We start from the raw sequence: 23,920 nt of genomic DNA on the forward strand, positions 1-23,920 counted from the left end.
TCTATCTATCTATCTATCTATCTATCTATCTATCTATATGTCTGTCTGTCTGTTTGCCATCTATCTATCTATCTATCTATCTATCTATTAATCTATCTATCTGTCTGTCTGTTTGCATCTATCTATTTATCTATCTATCTATCTATCTATCTGTCTGTCTGTCTGTTTGCATCTATCTATTTATTTATTTATTTATTTATCTATCTATCTATCTATCTATCTATCTATCTATCTATCTATCTATCTATCTATCTGTTTGCCATCTATCTATCTATCTATCTATCTATCTATCTATCTATCTATCTATCTGTCTGTCTGTCTGTCTGTTTGCCATCTATCGATCTATCTATCTACAAAACTTGGTCGCCTATTTTACATGAACACTTATTATTTCTACCCACTTTCTGCCCATATCATACGCCTCGATCTTATTCTGACCCGTGGATTATTTTATTTTGGAAAAGACCCACAGTTATTCCAGACAAACCCACACTCTTATAGACCGAAATGACAGAATGCTATTATTTACATAGTGGCAGTTTCTAGGGTTATTAAACATTACCTGAACTTTCCATTGCAGCATGATCTACGAATAGCCAAGGAGCCTGAATTTTATGTAACTAATGATACTCAATACTCACGGTGAGTCTTGATGCACTATATGAAATCAGACTGACATTTCATGTTTTGTGCATCTCAGACAATGACATTTCAGGCATTCTGTTTAAACACCTCAACTACTGCATCTCCTCTCTTTGAAGAAACTCACTTTATACACATGCACAAATAAAAATCAAAGAGAAATAATTGACCATGTGTCTGATTAGATTAAGCAATTTTATCTCAAATACTAACACTAAATATTATGTTAAATGCATTAAAATACTATAGTTTGATTAATAAATCTAACATAAAAGCATTCAAATTTCATTCATTCCCAAATGGATCTTACAAGAGCAGAATAAATGGTTCAATTCTGATGTCATTGAGAGTTCCCTCATGACGCAATTACTACACTGAACATCTGTCTTTATTCCTTACATTACAAATTAGTTCATTTTAATTTACATTGAGTTAAAAACATCAACAGTTTTGGCATAAGAAAACGTTAAAAATCAAATTATTGATTACCAGTAATTCACAACACTTCAGCACGCGCCATCCATACCTTGATCCATCGACCTCATGCTGTGGTAGTGCATCAGTCTCCAAGACTCTCTAAACATTTGGAAAATATACTTTAAAAAAGATTAACAGTCAAAAAATAGCCTTTCCTTAAAGTTCATAGCAGAAAAAAGTCTGGATGAAAGTTAAAAAAAGCAGATCCTCCGTTAAGAGTGTGAAAGAGTGTTGTGCAGTAGCGGCAGAGCTCTGTGTGGTATAAACTCCTTCGCCTGCTCTGAGGATTGACTTGAGCTTCAAGAGCGGCTTCCTTCCCCGGCTCTGGGTGTTTATAATGGGCCAATGCTGTAAAATAACGGGATTCCCTCAGTGTTTCCTCTTGTTTGTGCGCTCTGCCATGGAAACCTGGAGCGGCTCCATCTCAGAGACTCAGGGCTTTCCTGCAGAGCGCACTCAGGAATCCATGACGTCTCCAGCCTCTGCGCCAAGGCATTTCTGCGGCTTCTCTCAGACAGTGGCGCACAAGAACTTCATTGTGGGCTTGAAAAAATTAGCGTTGAGGGGAAGAGGAGGGGGAGAAAAATGAAAACAGGAGCAATGTTTAAGCATATGCATGAAAGAGACGAGGTACACAGCAGGGTTTTGAAGGGACAAGGCTCATTAAATCCCGGCAACCTTCAGCTTTACATGCAGAGTCTTACTGGGACCTTTGCGTAAATGGCCAAGAAGTATAAAGACAACCTGACAGTGTTTGAATGGCAATGCATTAGCAAATATCAGAAGGAATTTACTTCAAAGAAAGATACAAGCTCAACTTTCACTAGTGAGAGAGACATCAAAAGAGCTTTGGTAGCAGTTATATAACAATATTTAAAATTAATTACAATTCACTCAAATTTTCTTTTGGGACTATAAATGGAACCGAAAAATATAATTTAAAATATATTTTTAATGTTTTCTAAAATAGAAGTATTAATATTAATATTTTAAAATATTTTACGTATAATGAATAAACCAAGGACGTTTTTTTACATCATATATAAAATAATTTTTACCTTAGTTTATTCATGAAATTATTCTTATTAAATTATTACAAAATTATTGAATATTAATATTTTAAAATATGTCAAAAACTAAAAATAATTTGAATCCTTTAAAATCATCATTTATATATATTTAATTAAAAAGATGTATTTAAAGCTGCAATCCGTAACTTTTTTGGGTTAAAAATTATCCAAAATAAGTTTTTGAGCAGGTACATAGCCAGCAAGTGTTCAAAACTCTCTGCTTGCCTCAGCTCGACTCAAAACGGTAAGCTTGTAATAATGTTTTTAATTCCAGTGGTACTGGTGTATTTCCGCGGGAAATTCAAGCATGTTTTTGTGTCATTACGTCACATCTGTACACATAAAGAAGAGTCTCGGCTAGTAGGCTATGAGTGTGAGGATGTTTGAGGTGGAGATTTATAGCCTTTTCTCACAGCACTTGATATAATTAAACTTATCAATTTGATGACAGATCCAGAAAGGTTCAAACGACAATCACCAGTGACAACTGGAGATTCACCCGATGTAAAATGCAAAAGACTTCGGACTTCGGAGTGGCTACAGAAAAAAAGAGACTGCGACCGGCCTGTGCGAAAACAAGGATAAATATCGGAAGGGCATTAAATGTAGTCACGCAATGCTGATGTTGTTAACATTAACAATTTGAGAACAAAGTATACTTTGCAGGGTTTGACGTGATATGATAAGCGATCGTTAGATTTAATCAGCGCGATTTACTGCAATGCTTTTTCACCCTTAGTTGGTCCGAACAAAAGTGGATGTTACTTGTTCAGATGACATTTTCCGGTGAAAATTCCTATGTTGGTCATACTTCCAAAAAGTAGAATCTGTGATTGCGAATGCCAGTATCCACACCGGCGGCGACTGACAGCCGCACATTCTCCTCAAAACATCGGATTCATCCGCGCTGTGCCGTGCCGAGGCACAACCCACGTAAAGTTGGTAATTCTGCGAATAACTGCAATTGCAGATTTCGAACAGAGATGGCGACAAAGAGGAAAAACTACAGACTGCAGCTTTAATTTAAAATGTAAATGGTTTATTATATTATACTAAAAATATTATTAAAAAAATATATAATAATTTGTATCCACTAAATTGATTATATATATATATATATATGTGTGTGTGTATATGTATATGTGTGTGTGTGTGTGTGTGTGTGTGTGTGTGTGTGTGTGTGTGTGTGTGTGTGTGTGTGTGTGTGTGTGTGTGTAGCTTACCACACACACACACACACACACACACACACACACACACACACACACACACACATAATTTAAAAAACATTATATAAATTATTTATATCCACTAATTTATATCCACTAAAATGGCATAATATACAGTAACAACCAGGATTAAAGTTATGGTTAAATTAGACAGTTTATACACCCATAAAATGTTCCATGGAAAATGTGGCATGGTTTACTTATGAATTTTTTTCCCCTTCTAATCCCAAATATTGGGCTAGTCTTGAAATTCATCCAAAAAAAGTTTCAAAGTTTATTTGACATGCTTAACTTGGACAGCAGTGAAACGTTTCTGAAAAGCTAATGTTGTTCATATTTAAATGCAAAAAAAAAAAAGGCCATAAAATAAGGTTTATTTATCATAAGGGAATTAATATATACACCTATCAGGCTTTAAAAGTGGACATTATCAGATAACGCGAGTTTTACTTCCCTCAACCATATCAGTGTGTTTAGAAACCAGCAACTCCCTTTTAACGTATTAAATCACGTCTGATTATGGCTTAATCAAACTCCAAATGCTGAAAAGCACCAGGTTCCGTCAAATAAGTGCGATAAAGTAAACCTAAGCAGTAAAAGTTTCAAGAGAATCGAATGTAACACATTAACAGCTTCTCCCAGTGCCCAGATGAAAAAGCTGCTGCATTCTGGGATGGCGAAGGATGCCAAAATAAACTGCACGAGGCTGACGAGTGCGACCATGAAGCGGGCCTGTTTGGCTAAACTCTGTTGTAAAGTTTATCCCGGAAAATTCTGCGATATGATACACTGACTTGTTTAAACATTGGAATGAATGAAGTGCTGCTCTCACTGACTGGATCCTACACAACCTCTGGAAAACGTCTGGACACAGGACTTCATTTTCAATTCATTGTACATCACTTCTTGGTTGAATTAGATCATTTCTGTGCATCTATATAGATGTGGCATAAACCGTATGGAAAATGCCTAAAGGTTCACCAGAGGCACCGGTGACGTGATGCACATGGGAAACATGCTTTAAATTGAGCACTGGAGGTGAAGAGGAAGATTCGCGTGGTTTAAAACGAGTGCACGTTTAACCTGAGAGAGCAGATGTACATTCCTTCACTGTGACAGCACTCTTATGCAACACAAATCGTGAATGAGTAAATTAATAGGGAGCAACGCATCTTTCCAGACGACGGGATTTGCAGTGCCATCTTTTTTTGCTAAGACGACACACATTTTCCAGGTTCCCATCACCGTCATGTCTGCGTTACAGCAGCACAACTTTGTACTTTTCCAATAGCAACATTTCTATTTAAGCAATCAGATTTCATATGGAAATGGCACATTATATAACTTTTCGGCATTTTTCGGGAAAATCTTCAGGCCATGTGCTTGAGCAGTTCCAAAACTTGCCATTTTTCCCGTTTTGCCTCTACTATTTCTGCCATATCTCTATAAAGAAGTAGTTTGTATGCCATTACAGATTCAGCTGACCATTTATTATAAGAGGCCATTTCATGTTGACTCAAGAAAAATCTCTCCTGGTGAATGCATTACTAGGATGATTTATGTGTGTTATGTACAGTAGCCTAAAGGTGAATATGGATAACCTGATGATTCGTAACTTACTTGGGAAAGCAGTTTTTTTTTTTATTCCACGTGGCTCTAGCAACATTTCACACACACTACATGGAGAATCATCCACTCACACAAATGGAATCTGAATAGAATTCCTGAAGTTTCCAGTTGAAGCAGCGAAACTTAAATCTGTCTCCATTTCCCATTCCGGATTAATGGACAACAATTCAAGCTTTCAGGTTTGGGATTTGTGTCCCTGGTACCTGTGCTGAGTTTCTGATATCTGTCAAACATGACTGATGACCACTCCAACACTGACAGAGGCTAAACAACATAATCAAACATTTTAATGTCTTACAACATAAATACCAAGAAAACAGTTTTAATAATAACAACAATAATTTATATAATTAAACATATATTTATCATTTCAAATGTAATTCATTCCTGTGATCAAAGCTGAATTTTCAGCATCATTACTCCAGTCTTCAGTGTCACATGATCCTTCAGAAATCATTCTAATATTCTGATTTGATGCTCAAGAAACATTTATTATTATTTTTAATGGTGATTGTTTGATAAATAGAATTTTTTTTTTTAAAATAATGATTGGAACTATGTATATAGGCCTATATATTTTACATACTGTATGTGTGTGTGTGTATATATATATATATTATTTATTTATTTATATATATTCAAAATTGAGCTTAATCGGATCTAACATAAAAGTTAAGTATATATAAGTGTATTGAGCACAATGAGTGTGTTTATTATTATTGTACCTCGAGGTGTGGTTATGATCACAAGCACTACTGAAAACTCTTAAGAAAATCTCTGTCAGCAGAGGTGAAGCTTTTAAAAGCAAATCAAACATTCCAGGCTGTTGTGTGTGTATAAATAGCTCTGCTGGGGTGAGAGAGACGCCTAAACACACTCCTCTTTAAGTGATTTATCATCGTCCAAATCCTCTGTTGTGGTACACAACGGAATATAACAGGGCAAGTCAGGATCTGTGTGTATCCAGGGGTGTTTCATCAGCACAACATTATGCATGCGTGTGTGTGTGTGTATGTGTATGTATGCATGCATGTATATGTATATATGTGTGTGTGTATATATATATATATATATATACACACATATATAGACACACACACAAGGTATTGTTCAAAATTCATGTATAACTTTGATGAAAGGTTTTGATCCACTTCAAATGTTGACTACTTAATCTGTATGTTTATGTACATTTAAATACAGGTGGAGCTGGGGAAGGTGGAGGGTTTCAGAGGAACTTTGAAAGCGCACTGCAAAATGCTACAACTGTTTAAATGTTGAGCACAAAGCTCATTGGCTGCAGATGCAACAGGAACAAATCCCTCCATCATAATTTCACTCTCACATATATAGTACATGGTCCCATTCTTACATGCTCGTCCTCTCCCTCGGTCTCACGGCGGCTCTTCCTCCGGGACTGATGTGGCATGGACACACAGGCGACGATCACTGCTGTGTGCTGTCTAATAATAAAGCTCGACATCACGTGCTCGGCAGCGTCTGGCACACCGCGGTACGCACCACATGAGAGAGCAGTAATGATACGCTTTACATGGGCTTTACCCAAAGAGCTCATTTCATCAGCAACACATTATGATGCAGAATCAAGGAGGCACACGAAAAAGCCAGAAGCACAAAGAAAGTTTCAACTTTGTAAAAATCTGTAGCATTATTATTGTCAATATCTGTTTGATTTATTAATGTTATCATGAACTTATGTTTTGAAGCCTCACTCTCAGGCCTGCATGCTGTTAATCTAGTCTGCATTCACTTTTGAGACTCCCCCTTCTGGTGAAACATGACATTTTTATAACACACAATGGCTGTGTTCAGAAAGGCATACTTACCATTTCAGTATATATGTTGTATGTACAATTATATTGTGTATAAATAATGTTTGAAACATTAAGTGTTGTATAATGTAGTTCTGTTTCATATACTTTTATTAAAAAGAGACTGTGCAAAATGCAGAAAGCAAGCATTACAATCCAGATATCCATAAAATAATGAAAATAAACACTACCGTTCAAACACTGGGGTCAGTGAGAAATTAATACAATTAAGCAAGGATGCAATAAATTGATCAAAAGAAAATACATTTATAATTTTACCCCCAAAAAATCTGTCAAATAAATGTTGTTCTTTTGACCTTTGTTCATGAAAGAATTCTGTTTCCACATAAATATTAATCAGAACAACTGTTTTCAACATTGATAATAATCAGAAATGTTTCTTGAGCATCAAATCATCATATAAGAATGATTTCTGAAGGATCATGTGACACTGAAGACTGGAGGAATGATGCTGAAAATCCAGCTTTGATCACAGGAATTAATTACATTTTAACATATATTACAATAGAAAATAGTTCTTTTAAATTGTAATAATATTTCACAATTTTACTGATTTGATCAAATACATGCAGGCTTGGTGAACAGAAGAGACTTCTTTCAAAAACACAAACTATTACCAACCCCAAACTTTTGAATGGTAGTGTATATATATATATATATATATATATATATATATATATATATATATATATATATATATATATATTAGGGCTGGGTATCGATTCAGATGTTACAATTCGATTCGATTTCGATTCGCAAGCTCTAATTCGATTCGATTTCGATTCGATTTTCGATTTCGATTCTCGATTCAATTTTTCCAATTTTGATTCTAAATTAATTTCGATTCGACTCACTCAATGAATATTAAATACAAATCCTATATTTATTAAAAAAAGAAAAAGAAAAGAAAAAAAAGTGAACAAGTTTTCAAGTGTTTAATTAATAAAAAGAAATTAAGAGCTACAAACCTGTATATTAAACTCTTTTTATTTTAGGTACACTTGGGTACATTAAAACAGAACCCAACTCTATTTTTCAAATGCATACAATGAATAGACAGGATTTTGATGCAAGATGAAAAATTGATGCTGAAAATTGGACAAGTCAGAACAGTCGCATGTCTTGATCAAACAGGTTAACAATCCTCACATAAACCCACATATAAAAACGTTGCATATAATATAATATGTGCCCTTCCTGTCTAACAGCTAGGCCATACAGAAATTGAATAAAATTATCAAACAGTCTGTGTTGCATTAATTATAAATTATATATTGACTAATCAAAGTTACAAAAGTTCTTTATTCAAGAGCAGTGAGTGTTTTTCTCTGTTCTCTTTGTTCTTTGATTAACTTTAATGACAGAGATAATTAGTGGCTACAGTGTACTGTCCCTTTAAGACCAGCCGCTGTTGACAGAGACGCGGAACTCACACGCGGACTCATTCTCTCACGAGGCACAACTCTTCACGTTCGTCATAAGACTGCTCTTATGTTATAAAGATACTCGACAAAAATACGTTTTGGCATAATTGTGTGTGTTCTTCGTTCAAGCGCGAAAGATAATTCTATTCTGTGCTGTCTTGTGCGCACGCACGATATCATCGCAAGTTTTTCTGTCACAGTCACGACAGCATTTTGGCAGCATTTTGGTCATATAGCCTAATTGCGTATAGGCTTGTCATAGCGATTGCGATATGATTAAACGTGCAGCACTAATTGAGGTTATTTTATGATTTAGATAAAACTACCATAAAATCTCACAGCATTAGCTATAAAATTGAGTTTGCAAGCCTATGAACAGTGGAGGAAAACGAATACATAAAGATGGAAAAAAATCGATTCTTGGCGTTTGAGAATCGATTTTGAATCGACCACATTTAAAAAAACGATTAATCGAAAAATCGATTTTTTTGCCCAGCCCTAATATATATATATATATATATATATATATATATAAGCATTATTGTAGATATGAGATTACATGAAATATATGTAGAAATTATACTGTAAGAAACAAGCAGAGAATTAGTTAAGAAAAGATCTTTTTTATTTTAAACACCTCTTATCCTGAGACACACTTGTCCCTTTTTTGTTCTGCAAGTATTAGAGTGCAAATTCCAACACAAATAAGAAAAAATTATAATAAATAAAAGCAATTTTTTTTAGTTATTTACAATTCAGCAGATTACATTACCAAAAAAAAAAAAAAACTATTTTCATATAAACATAAAAACCAGTCAGCACAAAAAGTAGTCAGGAGAAGATCATGGCATTCGGTCTAAGTCTAGGTCCACATCACAATCTGTACAAACTCTGATCCATGCAAGAGACGTCGAATATGACGAGAGTCTGTCAGTTCAACACAATAAAGTGTCTGAAGGTGAAAGATGATATGGCACTAAAAACACAGACACCAACATAGTGATCAATGCTAAGTGCACATCGCATTCGGGATCATTAACACAGACAAACATTGGGTTTAAGGACACCTCGAGGAGAAGATTACAGCGTTTAGTGCTGACTGATGCATCATGGGATTTGGCTCTGTAAACCAGTGATTGAGAGTAGTCTTAAAAAGACTCTCCGGGTCATAATGGTCAGTCGGGGGAGGTTGGGGTACAAAGTGAGCGTGTCTAGCGTCAGAGGTCATCACCACAAGAGTGGACAAACACTGCTGTGGACAGGAGGATGCTAAAATAGCATTGTTTTTTATGGCACTGTATCAACCCTGCAGTGACTAGCAGGGTTTGGTTAGTATGCTAATAAAACATTTCCAGTTAACCTAGTTAATAAATTCAGTGTCCATTAAAAAAAAAAGCACTCAAACAAGCACAAGAATGATCTGATCTGAACATCCTGTCCAACAATCACACATCTACTGGATATGGTAACGCTTCACAATAAGGCTTCATTTGTTAACATCAGTTACGTTTGAGAGTTTCTATCCTACACATTGCAATTGCGAGTTTATACCCCTCAATTCTGATTTTATTTCTCATAATTGCAATTGCGACTATTCAGAATTGTGACTTTATTTATTTTTCTCAGAACTGAGATATAAACTCGCAATTGCGAGTTATAGTCTGAATCGCACGATAAAAAGTTGAGAAAGTCGCAATTGCAAAAAATAAATATAAGAATTGCAAGTTTATATCTCGCAATTTAATAAAGTCAGAAGAATGCCGACTTTATCTCACAATTCACTTTATTTTTTGCAGAATTGTGACTATATCTGAGATATAATTGTGAGATATAAATTCTCAATTGCAAGTTATAAAGTCCGAATTGCGAGATAAAGACAATTGCAATTTATCTATAAATTTTACACTTAACTGGCCATCGCAATTTATGTTTTGAGAGCCAAAAAAAAAAAAAAAAGGATTGCAAGTTTATATCTCGCAATTCTGACATTTTTTCTCAGAATTGTGAGATATAAACTTGCAATTGCAAGTTATAAGGTCCAAATTATGAGATAAAAAGACTTTAATATTCACAGTTGATTGCACAATTTTGACCCAATTACAAAAAAAAGTATTGCAAGTTTATATCTCGCAATTGCGAGGAAAAATGTCAGAAGTGGGTATATATATATATCTCGCAATTCTGATTTCTCAAAGTTGCGACTTTATATCTTGCAATTTAAACTTTTTTCCTCACGATTATGATAAACTCGGAATTACCTTTTTTTCTGGTGGAAACGAGAAAAATTCTCAATCGCAATTTCTCTCACAATTTTGAGAGTCGCAATTGCAAAAAAAAAAAAATCAAAAAAAAAAAGTACTGCAAATTTATGTCTGACAATTTTGAGAATTTTGATAAGTTAGAATTTATTTTATTTAAAATAAAAAGATGTATCTGTTAATATTATTTAATGAACCTGAGCTAACATCAACAAATGTTAACAAACAAAGATATTAATGCATTAACTTTTACTAATGGAACCTTATTGTAAAGTGTTACAAATACAAATATTAGTGTGTTTTTTTTTTGAGGTGGGAGGGGGGGGGGGGGGGTACAACAGATACTTTCTGTTTTTAACCTCATCACATCCTTTCAAGTCACATAAATTCAGTAGTTTTGGAAAATAAATAAAAAAAGATACCAAAAACACCCTAAAACAAGTCAACTCCGATTTCCCTTTTCCTCTTTGTGCAAATTATTCCTTTTCACATGAGAATACAAATGCAATCGAGACGCATAATAGCAATAGATTATTAAATCTCTCGGAAAAACTTCCCTGTTGTCTCTCTCATGGATGAATCCCAAAGCTAACCAGTGTGTTTAGTCTTCCTCAGGGAGAGTGATTCACTGCAACTTAAAACAGTAGAGAAATTACATGATTCAGAGCGAATGGCGTCTGGACTGCGTCAAACAAGTGTCCATTCTTGTCGGTATGAGCAACGGCTCAGGGCTAACCCGACTGCTAAACTACTTAACTGGCTCATTGACCAAAAATATAGAAAAATCAGACTTGTGATTTTAGTATCAGGGTGAATGAAGGAGTGAATCAAACCTGACGTTCCAGCAGTTTTAGGTTTGTTTGAGCCGAGTTAGTGGTTAGAGAGCAAGCCAGACTGAGGCGAGTGAGGCAGTAAAGGGTTCAAGAGGTCAGTTTGGAGTAACTCGGAGGCGAGAAGCGTCGTCGCAGGTATTTGAGGATGTAGAGCGGCAGGCAGCTGACCAAAGTGATGGCGGTCACCTTCCACACAAAAGACAAGGTGGCGATGAAATACACATCTGTGAGAGACACAAAAGAAAAATACTGTTAGTGCCCATCTCCATTTGGATACTGTCAAACATCTGCTCATGCTGGACTCAGTCTCAGACGCCACATCCATAGTCTGTTCACAGACTCTGAGTCATACTGCACAAAAGTGGCAAAGAGTTTCTTGATCTGGCAAGGTCTAATCTGATTGGCTGACTTTATGAAATTTCCAGGAGTTAGTGAGAATGTTTTGATCCATCTAACAGGAAACAAAGTCATGTTTAAAAGATTTGAAAGAATCTAGAAAAGTTTGCCAGGTTTAGTGGCATCAAAACAAGTGCCCCTGTAGTCAATCATTTTATCCCTTAAAACTCACCTTCGATCACCAAAATTATATATTGAAAAATAAATATGCCTGAAAATAGCTTGAATGTAACTCGACACCCTTGCCTCATTTAGTATACGCGATTCTATGAATATGCAAATGAGCCCCGCCTCCACTCACTCACGCCGGCTCAGAGATCCACTCGTTGACGATCACACGTTGATCTGATTGGTTACAAGGTAATTTGTGATGTCAGAAACACCAGCGATTTCAAACCGCGTTTTTGAGGCTGTCTTTGGTTCACTGCAGTTTTAAGGAGAAAATACTCAGCAATGGTGTCGACTTATGAATTTGCACATGGTTTGTCTTAAAGCATATAAAAAAAAACACCACATAGACATATAAACACCATTAAAAGCTTGATTTTCACCACAGGGGGACTTTAAAAGATACTCAAGAGCAGTAGCGGCCTTTGCTATGTTTCACCGCCTGTTTCTTACCGCCACAAACGTCCCGTCGGCATGACGGGCAGAGCTTTCCCACAGTGACTTTCTATGATGTTCAAAGCGTTTCTAAGGATGCTGATTTTTAGAAGAGCCACTGAACCGCCACTGAATATGGCTGAACTAAACTTCCACTTGCCATTGTGTAGCGTTTACTACAGTCGAGCGAGTGGATCAGGTATTCTGAGCTGAAGTGAGTGAGTGGAGGCGGGGCTCATTTGCATATTCATGGTTCTGCGTACACTAAATGAAGCAAGGGTGTTAAATTCAAGCTATTTTAAGGCATGAAGAAATTATTTTCACAGGAAAAACCTTTTAAATTTGTCATTTTGATCACCAAAGATGAGTTTTAAAGGATAAAATTGTGGTGCATTCCTTGAAACACTTCCTAATCCTTAAGAACCTACAAAACCTCAGAAGTTTCATTGGGACCAACCAATCAGATTGTATCTAACACATTTTGCCAATGGATGCCATTTCAATCTGTATCAGATGGTTGTAAGCGGACTAAATATTACATAAAACATACATTTGAGATGTGCATAACCCTGTCAATCCACTCAAGATCCAAAAGTCTTGTCTGTCACTCGCTCACGTAAAAGTCTTTCCCATCAACGGTTTTGTTCTATTCTCGTATATAAAACTTACAATTCCTGCTGAATAATCCTTTGGCTCTTTTTTTAAACCTTTATTCCCAGAATTGTAGGGAAAGACATCAAAACGGAGCTTGTGAAATACTCTCAGACCACAGTCAGGTCAGTAGAAGGAGAGACTCTGAAATGTAAGTCGGCCAAAATGTTTTGTGCGATTGCTGGAAACTAGCGTCACACCGCGAGGCAGTCGATGACCAGTCTTTGTTTAATGTGGTCAGGTGCCACACACCACCGGAGTTGGACTGCACTCGGAGCGCTGCGGTGTCCGAATGCCTCATCAACACAACTGAAAAGATACTTGTTCGTGCGCTGTGAACGTGAGCCCCGAGATGGTCACAAGTCATCTCCGCCATCATGGATCCATCATCTTCTCTGCCAGGATCCGCATCGAGATCCAATAACGAATTCTCAACGTGACGTTGGTGGGCAAAAGGAAAATGGTTATGTTGAAGGTCTTGGATGCATTACCAACAGGATCAAAGTTATTTTTGATAAAAGTAGCTAACTTTTTGACTAATCTGTTTATTTTTGGGACAGAGCATTTTTTAATGAATCTTATGTTATGAATATCTTTTTTTAAACTTAAATAATTTTTTATTAATTTTTTTTAAACAAATTTTCACTTTTTAAAAATATTATTTTATAAAAAGTGCCGTCACAAAAATAAACTTCTGGTACTAAATAGTTTTATTTAGCATAACAAAAAAATAGTTTTTTTCTTCTTAATGCCAAAGAAGGTATTTTACACTTTAATGTCAATGTGTCATGCAAAAAAAGGACACATAGTCAGGTCTATATAGTCTATAGTCTCAAATATACTTTATAATCAAACTATCGTAATAGAGTAATTTTAATTATATAATTTATTGACAAGTAATGCTGGTGAATTGCAGTGCTGGTGCAAACATATCCACATCGCTATGATCAGATGCTTTGTTAACTACTGTTTTCTCACCACTGTCGTCTTTGTTGTGCGATTCTTTTGTTATTGATAATGAAAATCGCACAGCATTTATTTACATATTCATCAAAACGTCACCCTGACATACGTGGGTTACGTGTGCACGAGTGCGAGCAATAAGCATTGTGAAAACAGCTGAGCTTACTGGCACGTGTGCATTTAAAATAACATAAATATGTGAATCCTCAATTGCTTTTCTTTGTAAGAAAGTGTAGAACTCTTCAAATTGAGAAGCACTCTGATCAACACAAAGACCTTGGCCGGGGTAGCATCAGGAAATGAGAGCAGGCTTGTGGTATTTCCCTCCGCAGTGAGCTCTGTATAGCGCTGTGGGCCGCTCTCGGGCTGCCCGGTGTCGTACCAGAGAAACCGGCCACAGTGGACCTGGAATGCTGATTGCCACATTTTATACAATCAGATTTAACTCTCTCTGGGGAAAACAGCATTGGTTTTGTGGAATGTGGCCACATTTTTTACCTGGATATGTCCGAAATTCTGACGTCAAGATCACTCAATAACAACAGGATTTCATGACGATAATAGGATATAAAGCAGTAGCAAAACCTTGACCAGAAAACATAGATGCAACATATAAAATCACTAAAATGACAAGAACAATTAATCACACCGCAAAACTATTTGCCAAGTAATGTGTGTTAAATGCAAAAGGTGATAAAGGCAAGACAAGCCCAGGTGAATAGAGTAAAAAATATCACTAATAGATATCGCCATACTTCCCCAGTTGATCGATTACATTAAGAATACAACATTTTTGTACTAAAGGTTTTCTGCAGTTACGTTTTAACATGCAAATGAGGCATTATCTACTGAAATATGCACTAATTTGCATACATTCCCGGTCAAAACTGGGTAAACACTGAATAAAGACAGGTTCAAAATTTGTTTAATTTTGTTTACATATTAGAGTCAAAAGAGCTATAGAGGGGATTCTGGATAGCTCTTTTTATCACTATAAATCATAAAAGCTGTCAACAGCCAGGAAGAAAAAGAAAAGTATTTTAGGAATTTAAGGAATAAAATGTATAGAATCAGGCAAATGATATAGGAACAAAGCCCTCTGTAAAAAAAAAGTGAAGTGAAGTGGAGATTTCTGGCTTATTTTGAGAAAATGCCCTTTAAAGATATGTATTGTTATTCAAATCAACAGGTGCAAATAGATCAAGTGTAATAAAATAAAAATTTTAAAGAGTATTTTGGATGTTTCTTTCCATTACTCATAAAACACATTATGAAAAGACAAATAGGCCAAAATCTCAAAATTGACCAGTGTGTATGAAAAAAAGGGTCTCATTCACTAATAATTGCATGGATTATTTCATATTTGTACGCACAGGAGAACTTCTCATGAAAAATCTCCGCCTAATTCACAACACGTTTGTACACACAGGAATTTGTTCTTAACATCGTTCTGATGTTAGTGAATTTGGAGTTTTCTAAATGAGCGGCCGCGTGCACGAGGTAATTCATTTGCATAAAACAGGCCCAAAACCATCTCCATTTAAGGGCTTTCCGCACACGCTTTTCTTACAGTCTTTCGTCGCTCACGTCAATCTGTCAGCAGACGCGCTCTCGCCCGGAAAAAATTTTATCTGTTTTTTTGGGACCCATGTGTTTATGAAAGCATACCCACCGATAAACTCGTGCAAGAAGACCAGGGATGCGATGTAGCAGGCCAGACTGAGGAGTTCGGCTACGATCATCAGCCAGTGCCATGTCTGCACCGTCAGCGCCACCATCAGCAGCTCCGTCAGGATCAGAGACGTGAACGAGATCGCCACGATGTGCACAAACTCAGACTCGAACAGCAGAAGAGCCCCGTACATGATGATGCTCCCTGCAGAGAGCACAGCACATCTCTATTACCACCAGCATCTATCAAGAGACTTCTAGAAGCGTGCTGGATATGCACACTAAGAGTGTGCTTCTAGCAGTGTGCTTATATACATGTATACAGGGCTTGACATTACATTTTTGGTCACTAGCCACTGTGGCTAGTGGTTTTCCAAAGTTTCTAGCCACTCAGCATTTTCACTGGCCTCAATTTTGACATCGATACCATGGCGAAAAACTGCCATATTGATATTTTTAATATCATCTCATAATTTGACCACAGGTATATTCGGCTGCTGTCACTTTAAGACCTGACGCACGGATCCATTATATGTTACACATGATTTTTCTTTCTCAACTGTTTACGTTCACTTAAAACATAACTGGCTGCGTTTACATGAAGACAAGACCGGCATTTTGACATTAATTTGGGTGTATTTGACTGATTAAGCACAATACGCAGCGAAAAATGTTCGTCACCAATCAACTTTATGAAAAGTAAGATGAACGACGGTCTGGGGCAGATTACTTATTAATTAAATTTACGTGTTAAATTGACAGCCCTAGTGTGTGGGTATATATATATATATATATATATATATATATATATATATATATATATATATATATATATATATGTATGTATGTGTATGTATATGTATATGTATATATATATATATATATATATATATATATATATATATATATATATATATATATATATATATATGTATGCATGTATGTATATGTATATATATACAGTATATGTATGTATATATATATATATATATATATATATATATATATATATATATATATATATATATATGACCCTGGACCACAAAACCAGACACATGGGTACATTTTTTTCAATTGATCAATTGAGCTTTGTACATCATATGGAAGTTGATTAAATAAGCTTTCCACTGATGTATGGTTTCTTAGGATATGACAATATTTGGCCGTGATACAACTATTTGAACATCTGGAATCTGAGAGTGCAAAAAAATCAAAACATTGAGAAAATCGCCTTTAAAGTTTAAATTTATGCTTCGCGATTGTGCTTCATTCACTTACAAAAATAAATATTTTATTAAATATTTCAGGCCCCCAAACGCTATTAAAGGAACCGTATGTAAGATTGTGGCCAAAACGGGTACTGCAATCACTTTCAATTTACTGTAGAGCGGTGTATCCCCTCCCCCTCCCCCCTGACTCGAGGTTGCCAGATAGGCTTGCAGGATCCAGCACGAACGTTTGTAGCTGCAGCTGTGGTAACTGGAGCTGAGCTGGCAACCCGGATGCCGAAACACTACTGACTTCGTGATTGGTAGATAGGTGGAGGGTGGAGCTTCAGGCCAAAACACAACATGACAACATCAACATCAGTTGAGGGCTGCAACTTCACTTTTAAATGACAATATCCTGGCCGGACTACTGTTGATAGTGATATAAGTATTTGAAATGAACATGATTTCTTAATGTCTAGTGACATATCAGGGCCATTTTATGATTAATTGAAATACATTTCGTACATACAGCTCCTTTAATATACACTACACACTTGACAGGTACATTGAAATATGAAATTTCTGAAATACTATCTACTATAATACTCTTATGTATGGGTGAAGGTTATTATTAGAGTAAAGGATTGGAAAGTTCATTCTTTCAAGTTAAATAAAGAACTTTTGCGTATTCATTTTTAGCTCCAAATACTGTATATGACAGAGGTCATGATAAAAAAGAAACCGTTTGTCTCAGATTCACTTTATGAGACCATAGCAAATCCCTGAGATTGTCCGATCAGCGATCTCAGGAAGAGGAAGAACACTTCCATGGATTTAGCTTTTTTTGAGCGCTTCCTGTCCTGAAGTGTTATTGTGAACTTTGAGCTCAACCTCAAACACCTCTGGGACTGAGAAACTTGATTAATACATGCATGAATTTCAAGACCATTCAACTTTGAAGGCTCTATTTAAAGCACAAATGTAAACATGCTATAGATGAGGGAATTTGAGTGAAAACACTTCATGGACAGAGAATAACAACGAGGGATGTAGGACTTCTCCTTTTGAAAACAAGCTCTCAAAGAAGTTGAGGAAATACCCAGTGCTGTCTAACACAAACAGAATCACCATCTAAACTAATGGAATGACAAAGTGTGACGCTGAGAGATTTACACACAAAGACAGCAGGGTGGAGGCTGCTAGTGCGGCTCAAAAAGCAATCGTGGAAAACCTCCTTGTGTTATTCGACTATTGTAGCCACAGACACAAATAAACTATTCAGTGCGGGCGAGCAAAAACACGTGTGTGGGTTTTGTTTTGGATGAAACAACATTCACCACACTGTGCTACTGCTGCTGCTTTCTTAACAAGCCTCTGAACGGACATTACAAACACAGATACGCTTCAGTCAGTGGGAGACATAAATGGTCTACTCAATTTACAACACAACTACTTTGTTGAGTGAAGGTTGTTGCAAAGTTCATGCATTGCACCATATGGTACAATCACCACATTATTCGCTTACCTTGGTAGATACTGATCAAGACCCATATTAAGAACGTTTTGAATGAGAGAGGCCGTCCCTGCAAACAATCACAGTTATTAATATTTTTAAAAAACACAAAAGATTCATTAACTAAATAGTAGTGCAGGTTATTAATTTGAGAATGATAGGGTCAAAGATACCTTTAGAAGATCCTTGTAAAGTTCAGGATATAACATGGCAACCTCAGACTTGACATCTTTATCCAAAACCAGGGAGAAAACAGGAAACATTGTGTAGATAGTGGAGTAGCTGTAAGGCACATCGGCACAGACAAATGTTAATACAATAAAGTTGCTAGGGTTGCATTTATTTGATCAACAAGAAAACAACAACAACAAAATATTATTACAATTTAAAATAATGTTAAAATATTGCAATATTGCAAATTATTTTACAAAGTTTAAAATTAGTTTTTCTATTTCTAAAATTTATTTTTATCCCTGTGATGGAAAAGCTGAATTTTAACTCCAGTCTTCAGTGTCACATGATCCTTCGGAAATCATTCTAATATGCTGATTTGCTGCTCAAGAAACATTTATTCTTATTATCAATGTTGAAAACAGTTGTGCTGCTTCATATTTCTGTGGAAACCGTGATACCGAGATGTTTGTCAGGATGTTTTCATGTTTATCATTTCATTTTTTCTCCGGATACCATCCATATTGGATTGAAATAAAAGCATGCTAAAGATTGGTGCGCAAACGGTAGGTCTAAAAACACACGATGAGAAGCGTTAGTATAATACAATATTAGCAATCACAGACATTAACATTCGGATAGATTAGATTTCTCAGAGGACTGTTGAGTTTGCTGAAAAACAGTGGGTAATTTTGCTCTGGAATTTCAGAGGTTGTGTGAGAAAAACACAGACATGGCAGATCTGGATGGGATTACAACCACAAAGTACGCTTGTGAAACACCAATTTCTTTTAACATCCTCCGAGGAAACTAATCCCATCCAAATAGGGCTTAACATTTAGTATTTTTGATGAAGAATGCATACTTGACTTTTTAAAGTATACTTTGATGTTATTTTTTATGCTATTTAAAATTGTGTGATGTCTTCGCTTGCCAAACCATCAGACCAATGATTTTCCAATTATCCATCATCACTGGACAAGGATTTTAAAAATCATTTTATGATGTTTGCACTAAAATAGAAAAAATAGAAAATCAAAAAAATAGAAATTGCCATGATTTTCTGTGCCATCTATTTTTTCATAACTACTCAAAGCCAGGGAAATTCTTCGAGGCAATATTTGAAAACATCAAGCTCTGACATCTATCTGTTAATAAAAGTAAAATGCACCCAACACAGAACAGTTTTGCTGGTTTGTACACGTTACAACAGAATCGCCCACATATATTTCATATGCATAGAAACTCAAAGTGACAGATCTAGATTCACCGCTGTACTAGTGTGGGTGAAATTTCAGCTTTATTCTCTCTCCCTGTCCTGAACTCATCTTCGCTGAATTAGAAGAGCCTGTCCGCTTTAACCCCTTGTTCATCACAGGCTTCACAAAGACTCTTTTGATGGACATCAGCTTTGGCGAGCTTCTTCTAGCTCAGTGACCGTGACTCTTGATGGAACAAATCCCTCAGCGATCCTCTAATGTCAGAGCTGTCTGAAACACATGGCTGAAATGCCAGAGAGATTTCACCGAGTGCAAATGAGTCATCATCACCCGCACAACTCACCCGATAATGAGGAAGCCTTGATAAAGTGGAACAGATGCAAAGTAGAACACAGAGGAGAACACGGCCTGTGAGGACACATGGGAAGAAAAACATCAGCAGAAATATAAGGCAACTAAAGGCATGGTATATTCATTGGGCCTGTCAGAAAAGTGCTGGAGAGGTACAATAGTACAGTAATGGCATTAGATGGCAATACAATCGTACTTTGATATACACCACGGTACTAAATGATTACCATGTTCATATACAACGGTATTTTTTCATTGTACAGCAGTGGCCAAAAGCGATGTCTGGCAATATCTTCACCCTTATTAAAAATTTGTTACAGATTTTGTAAGCATATTACGTAGTTGTGCTTGGAGTCAATTGTTTTATGAAACTTGCCAAATTGTGTGGACATTTTTTGGCCAGGCTGTAACGCAAAGAAATTATGAACACATGCATAAACAAGAGAAAAATATTAACAAAATATTAATAACGGATTATGTTGTAGTCAATGTATGCATTTTTTTTTTGCATAGTAAAAAATATTATATATATAATTTTGTCAGATAAATACTGACAAGTTTAGTGTTTTGTTTTTCTTTTATATTTTTTTATATTTAAGACATAGTATCATGGAATTACCATTGTACACATGCAAAAATGATGGTTTTACCATGGTATTATATTGTCCAAAAATAAATATAATTATAATAATATAAATAAATAAATATTATTTGTAATACAAAAAATTAAATATCTCAACATTACCATGGGACACATACCAAAAATTGCAGTATAACTATGATTGCTCATCCAAAATAATTGAAATCGTGTAAAGAAATGATGGTGTATCTCCAAAAACTATGGTAATATATTGGTATATGTATTAAAAAAAAAAAAAAAAAAAAAGAAAAGCATGGTAGTTTTGGGTTCTTTTTTTGTTAGTGTTATAAAACCTGTAATATTTAAATTATTCACAGACACCAAATTAATAATTAATATATAATACATACATACACACACACACACACACATATATACATACACATATATATATATATATATATGAAGAGTTCAGATGCAAAAGCCTCTAAATGCCATCTGAAATTTTCTTATAGAATGATAATTTTTTTTCAGTCTCGTATATTTAAATTCAATAATTTCACTTCAATGGCAATGAAGATTACCTATTAATTGTCATTTAAGTGAAATTACTAAACTGAAATATACAAGGTTGATAAAAATGATCACTCTATAAGAAAATTTCAGATGGCATTTAGAGGCTTTTGCATCTGAACTCTTCATATATATGTGTGTGTGTGTGTGTGTGTGTGTGTGTGTGTGTGTGTGTGTGTGTGTGTGTGTGTGTGTGTGTGTAGTTTAGACCAATGCATGTTCTTTTTTTTTAAGACCCGAAACCTTCAACACTACACTGTTTATTTGCAGCTACTGTGATTCATGGGCTAGTGCTGGATAATGACTCGAGCAGACACTACCTGCATGGTGCTGATGCAGAGACTCCGGTGGATGACAAACTGGCTGAGTGCAGCGGACCGTTTGTAGCTGTTTCTGCCGTGGACCATGAGCAGTCTGCCCAAGTGCTTAAACTGAGTGATGGAGAAATCTGCAGCCAGAGACGCCTGCTTCCCTTCCTGCACACGCAGAGAAATAAACAAACAGGTCAGAGCGCTTACACACGCTTTTTTGGACCACAAGCAAGAATGTTTTCTAGATTAAGCCGGGCTATATTAAGCGTCTTCGGATCACTGGAGTGAGTCTAGGAGTCTAGGAGTGACTGGGTAAAGCAACAAAAACACACAAAAAAAAACAAAAAACAACAACGTCCCATTTAACCACGTCAAAGTCTATCAAGCCTTACTGTGTTAGTCATGAATGACTCAATATCAATTAACCTTCTCATAACGTCTCATTTTGATGACCAGGAAATCTCGCTTGACGCATCACAAGTGGGTCAACTTTGTATTTTAGGTACATTTAGACTCATAAAATGTCTGACGTCTAAAATGTGTTTCTAAATTGGCAGTCCACCTCCAGATGGGATTCCTGAAATCAGACTTTCCTGAACTAAACTGTGGTGTCAATTTAAGTTTTTTTTTTTTTTCATTACTTATTTTTGAAATCTTTGGTGGTCCTAAGACAACATGATGCGCCATTTGTTAAGTATTTGACATCAGTAATGTGACATATTTCTGATATTAATATGGATAGTCCTGATTGGTCAATACAGCAAGAGATTTTCATATACATTATATCCCTAGCCGAACTATTAAAATAAAATAAATAATAATAAAAATAATAAAGATCAAGATGAATAAGAAAAAAACCTTTAGATAAACTAGCTGAACACATTAATTGACTAGTTGGTTGTTAAATGCTAATAAACAAAAAGCATGGTCTCAAATAAAACAAAATAAAGTAAAATAAATAAAATAAAAATCCAAATAAATAAGAAAAAAACATTTTTGCTAAACTAGTTGCGCAAATGAATTTTTACAATATTTTTATGCTATTACACTCAATATAGCATTGTTTCAGGGGTTGAGATAGTTATTTCAATTAAAAATATATATAAAAACAGACATTGTATTCTTTAAAATAACATAAATAAGACCAGAAACTTCTATTTAGAAAAAAATAGGGTGAATTTTGATTTAAAACTAACACGCTGTAAATCAGTCATGGGAAGTTGTTGCGTGAAAAAGTTTGGAGTCATTTTACATGCTTTCAGTGCCATGTAATGTAAGAAATGTGAGAATCTCTCAGCAGAGGTCTGAACAGAGCCTGTGTACGGTGTGTGTTTGACGCAGTGAGCGCAGATGGAGGGAAGACTCCGGAAGGCGGCGACAGTGTGTGTGACAGGGCTGCTGCTCAGGGAACTGGTAGCTCTTACTTTGCCCTCCACTCCCACGCCACAGTCTGCTTCCTGGATCATGCTGACATCATTTCCTCCATCCCCTGAGAAAGAGAAAACAGTGAACGATGAGCCAGTGACAGCCGGTGCCGTGACCCGGATTGAGACCTTATGAAAGAGCAATAAAACTGATGTTATGTCACATGTCAAGATTAAACGTGCAATGGAAACTTATATATTGATGATGTTATCAGCTAATATTAATGCATAGTTTTTTCCAGATATCAGCAATGGTCTGAACTGGATGATATTGAGAGCATTAAATAGTACTAAACCGTTGTCTTTAGCTAGTTATCTAGATTTGTTCTGTACATTACAGGCCGGGTTTCACAGAGAGGGCTTATATTAAGCCAGGATTAGGCCTTCGTTCAAGTGGGACATTTACAGTGCTATGCATAAGTTTAGACACCCATGCTAAAGTTGACTAAAAAGATGAATAAAAAAAATCATCTTTTGGAAATTGAACTTAATGCCTTAATTAAAAAAATTTTGAAAAATCCAACCTTTAAGGACACCAATTTTCTTTGTGAATGAATAATGTATCGTGAATAAATAAATGTTCTTCCTTAAAATACAGGGTGCATAAGTCTGGAGACCCATAAGTGTTAAATTCCCATAGAGGCAGGCAGATTTGTATTTTTAAAGGCCAGTTACTTCATGGATCCAGGATACTATGCATCCTGATAAAGTTCCCTTGGCCTTTGGAATTAAAATAGCCCCACATCATCACATAGCCTTCACCATACCTAGAGATTGGCATGGAGTACTTTCCATAAGATCATCTCTCAATGCAAATCAAACCAGCTATTAGGCTAACTGAAATAAAACCATGCCAATCTCTAGGTATGG

General features: G+C 35.8%; 2 protein-coding genes across 2 annotated transcripts in view; both read right to left on the reverse strand.

Moving 5' to 3' along the window:
* The window catches only part of nfatc2a (nuclear factor of activated T cells 2a), a 33,262-nt gene extending 31,799 nt beyond the window's left edge, over nt 1–1,463 (reverse strand). Inside the window, exon 1 of the mRNA XM_082145553.1 lies at nt 1,169–1,463. Within this exon, the coding sequence (XP_082001679.1) occupies nt 1,169–1,226 (58 nt within the window). The 5' untranslated portion in view covers nt 1,227–1,463. The remainder of the gene's footprint in view (nt 1–1,168) is intronic.
* Nucleotides 1,464–8,928: 7,465 nt separating this feature from the next.
* The window catches only part of atp9a (ATPase phospholipid transporting 9A), a 57,438-nt gene continuing 42,446 nt past the window's right edge, over nt 8,929–23,920 (reverse strand). The window contains exons 22-28 of the mRNA XM_082145537.1: nt 23,051–23,115; nt 21,636–21,791; nt 20,155–20,219; nt 18,594–18,702; nt 18,433–18,490; nt 15,698–15,901; nt 8,929–11,636 (exon numbers count right to left, since the gene is read on the reverse strand). Coding sequence (XP_082001663.1) covers nt 11,500–11,636; nt 15,698–15,901; nt 18,433–18,490; nt 18,594–18,702; nt 20,155–20,219; nt 21,636–21,791; nt 23,051–23,115 — 794 coding nt within the window. The 3' untranslated portion in view covers nt 8,929–11,499. The remainder of the gene's footprint in view (nt 11,637–15,697; nt 15,902–18,432; nt 18,491–18,593; nt 18,703–20,154; nt 20,220–21,635; nt 21,792–23,050; nt 23,116–23,920) is intronic.

Source organism: Leuciscus leuciscus, assembly GCF_965113295.1.
Source record: "Leuciscus leuciscus genome assembly, chromosome: 18".
Taxonomy (NCBI): Eukaryota; Metazoa; Chordata; class Actinopteri; order Cypriniformes; family Leuciscidae; genus Leuciscus; species Leuciscus leuciscus.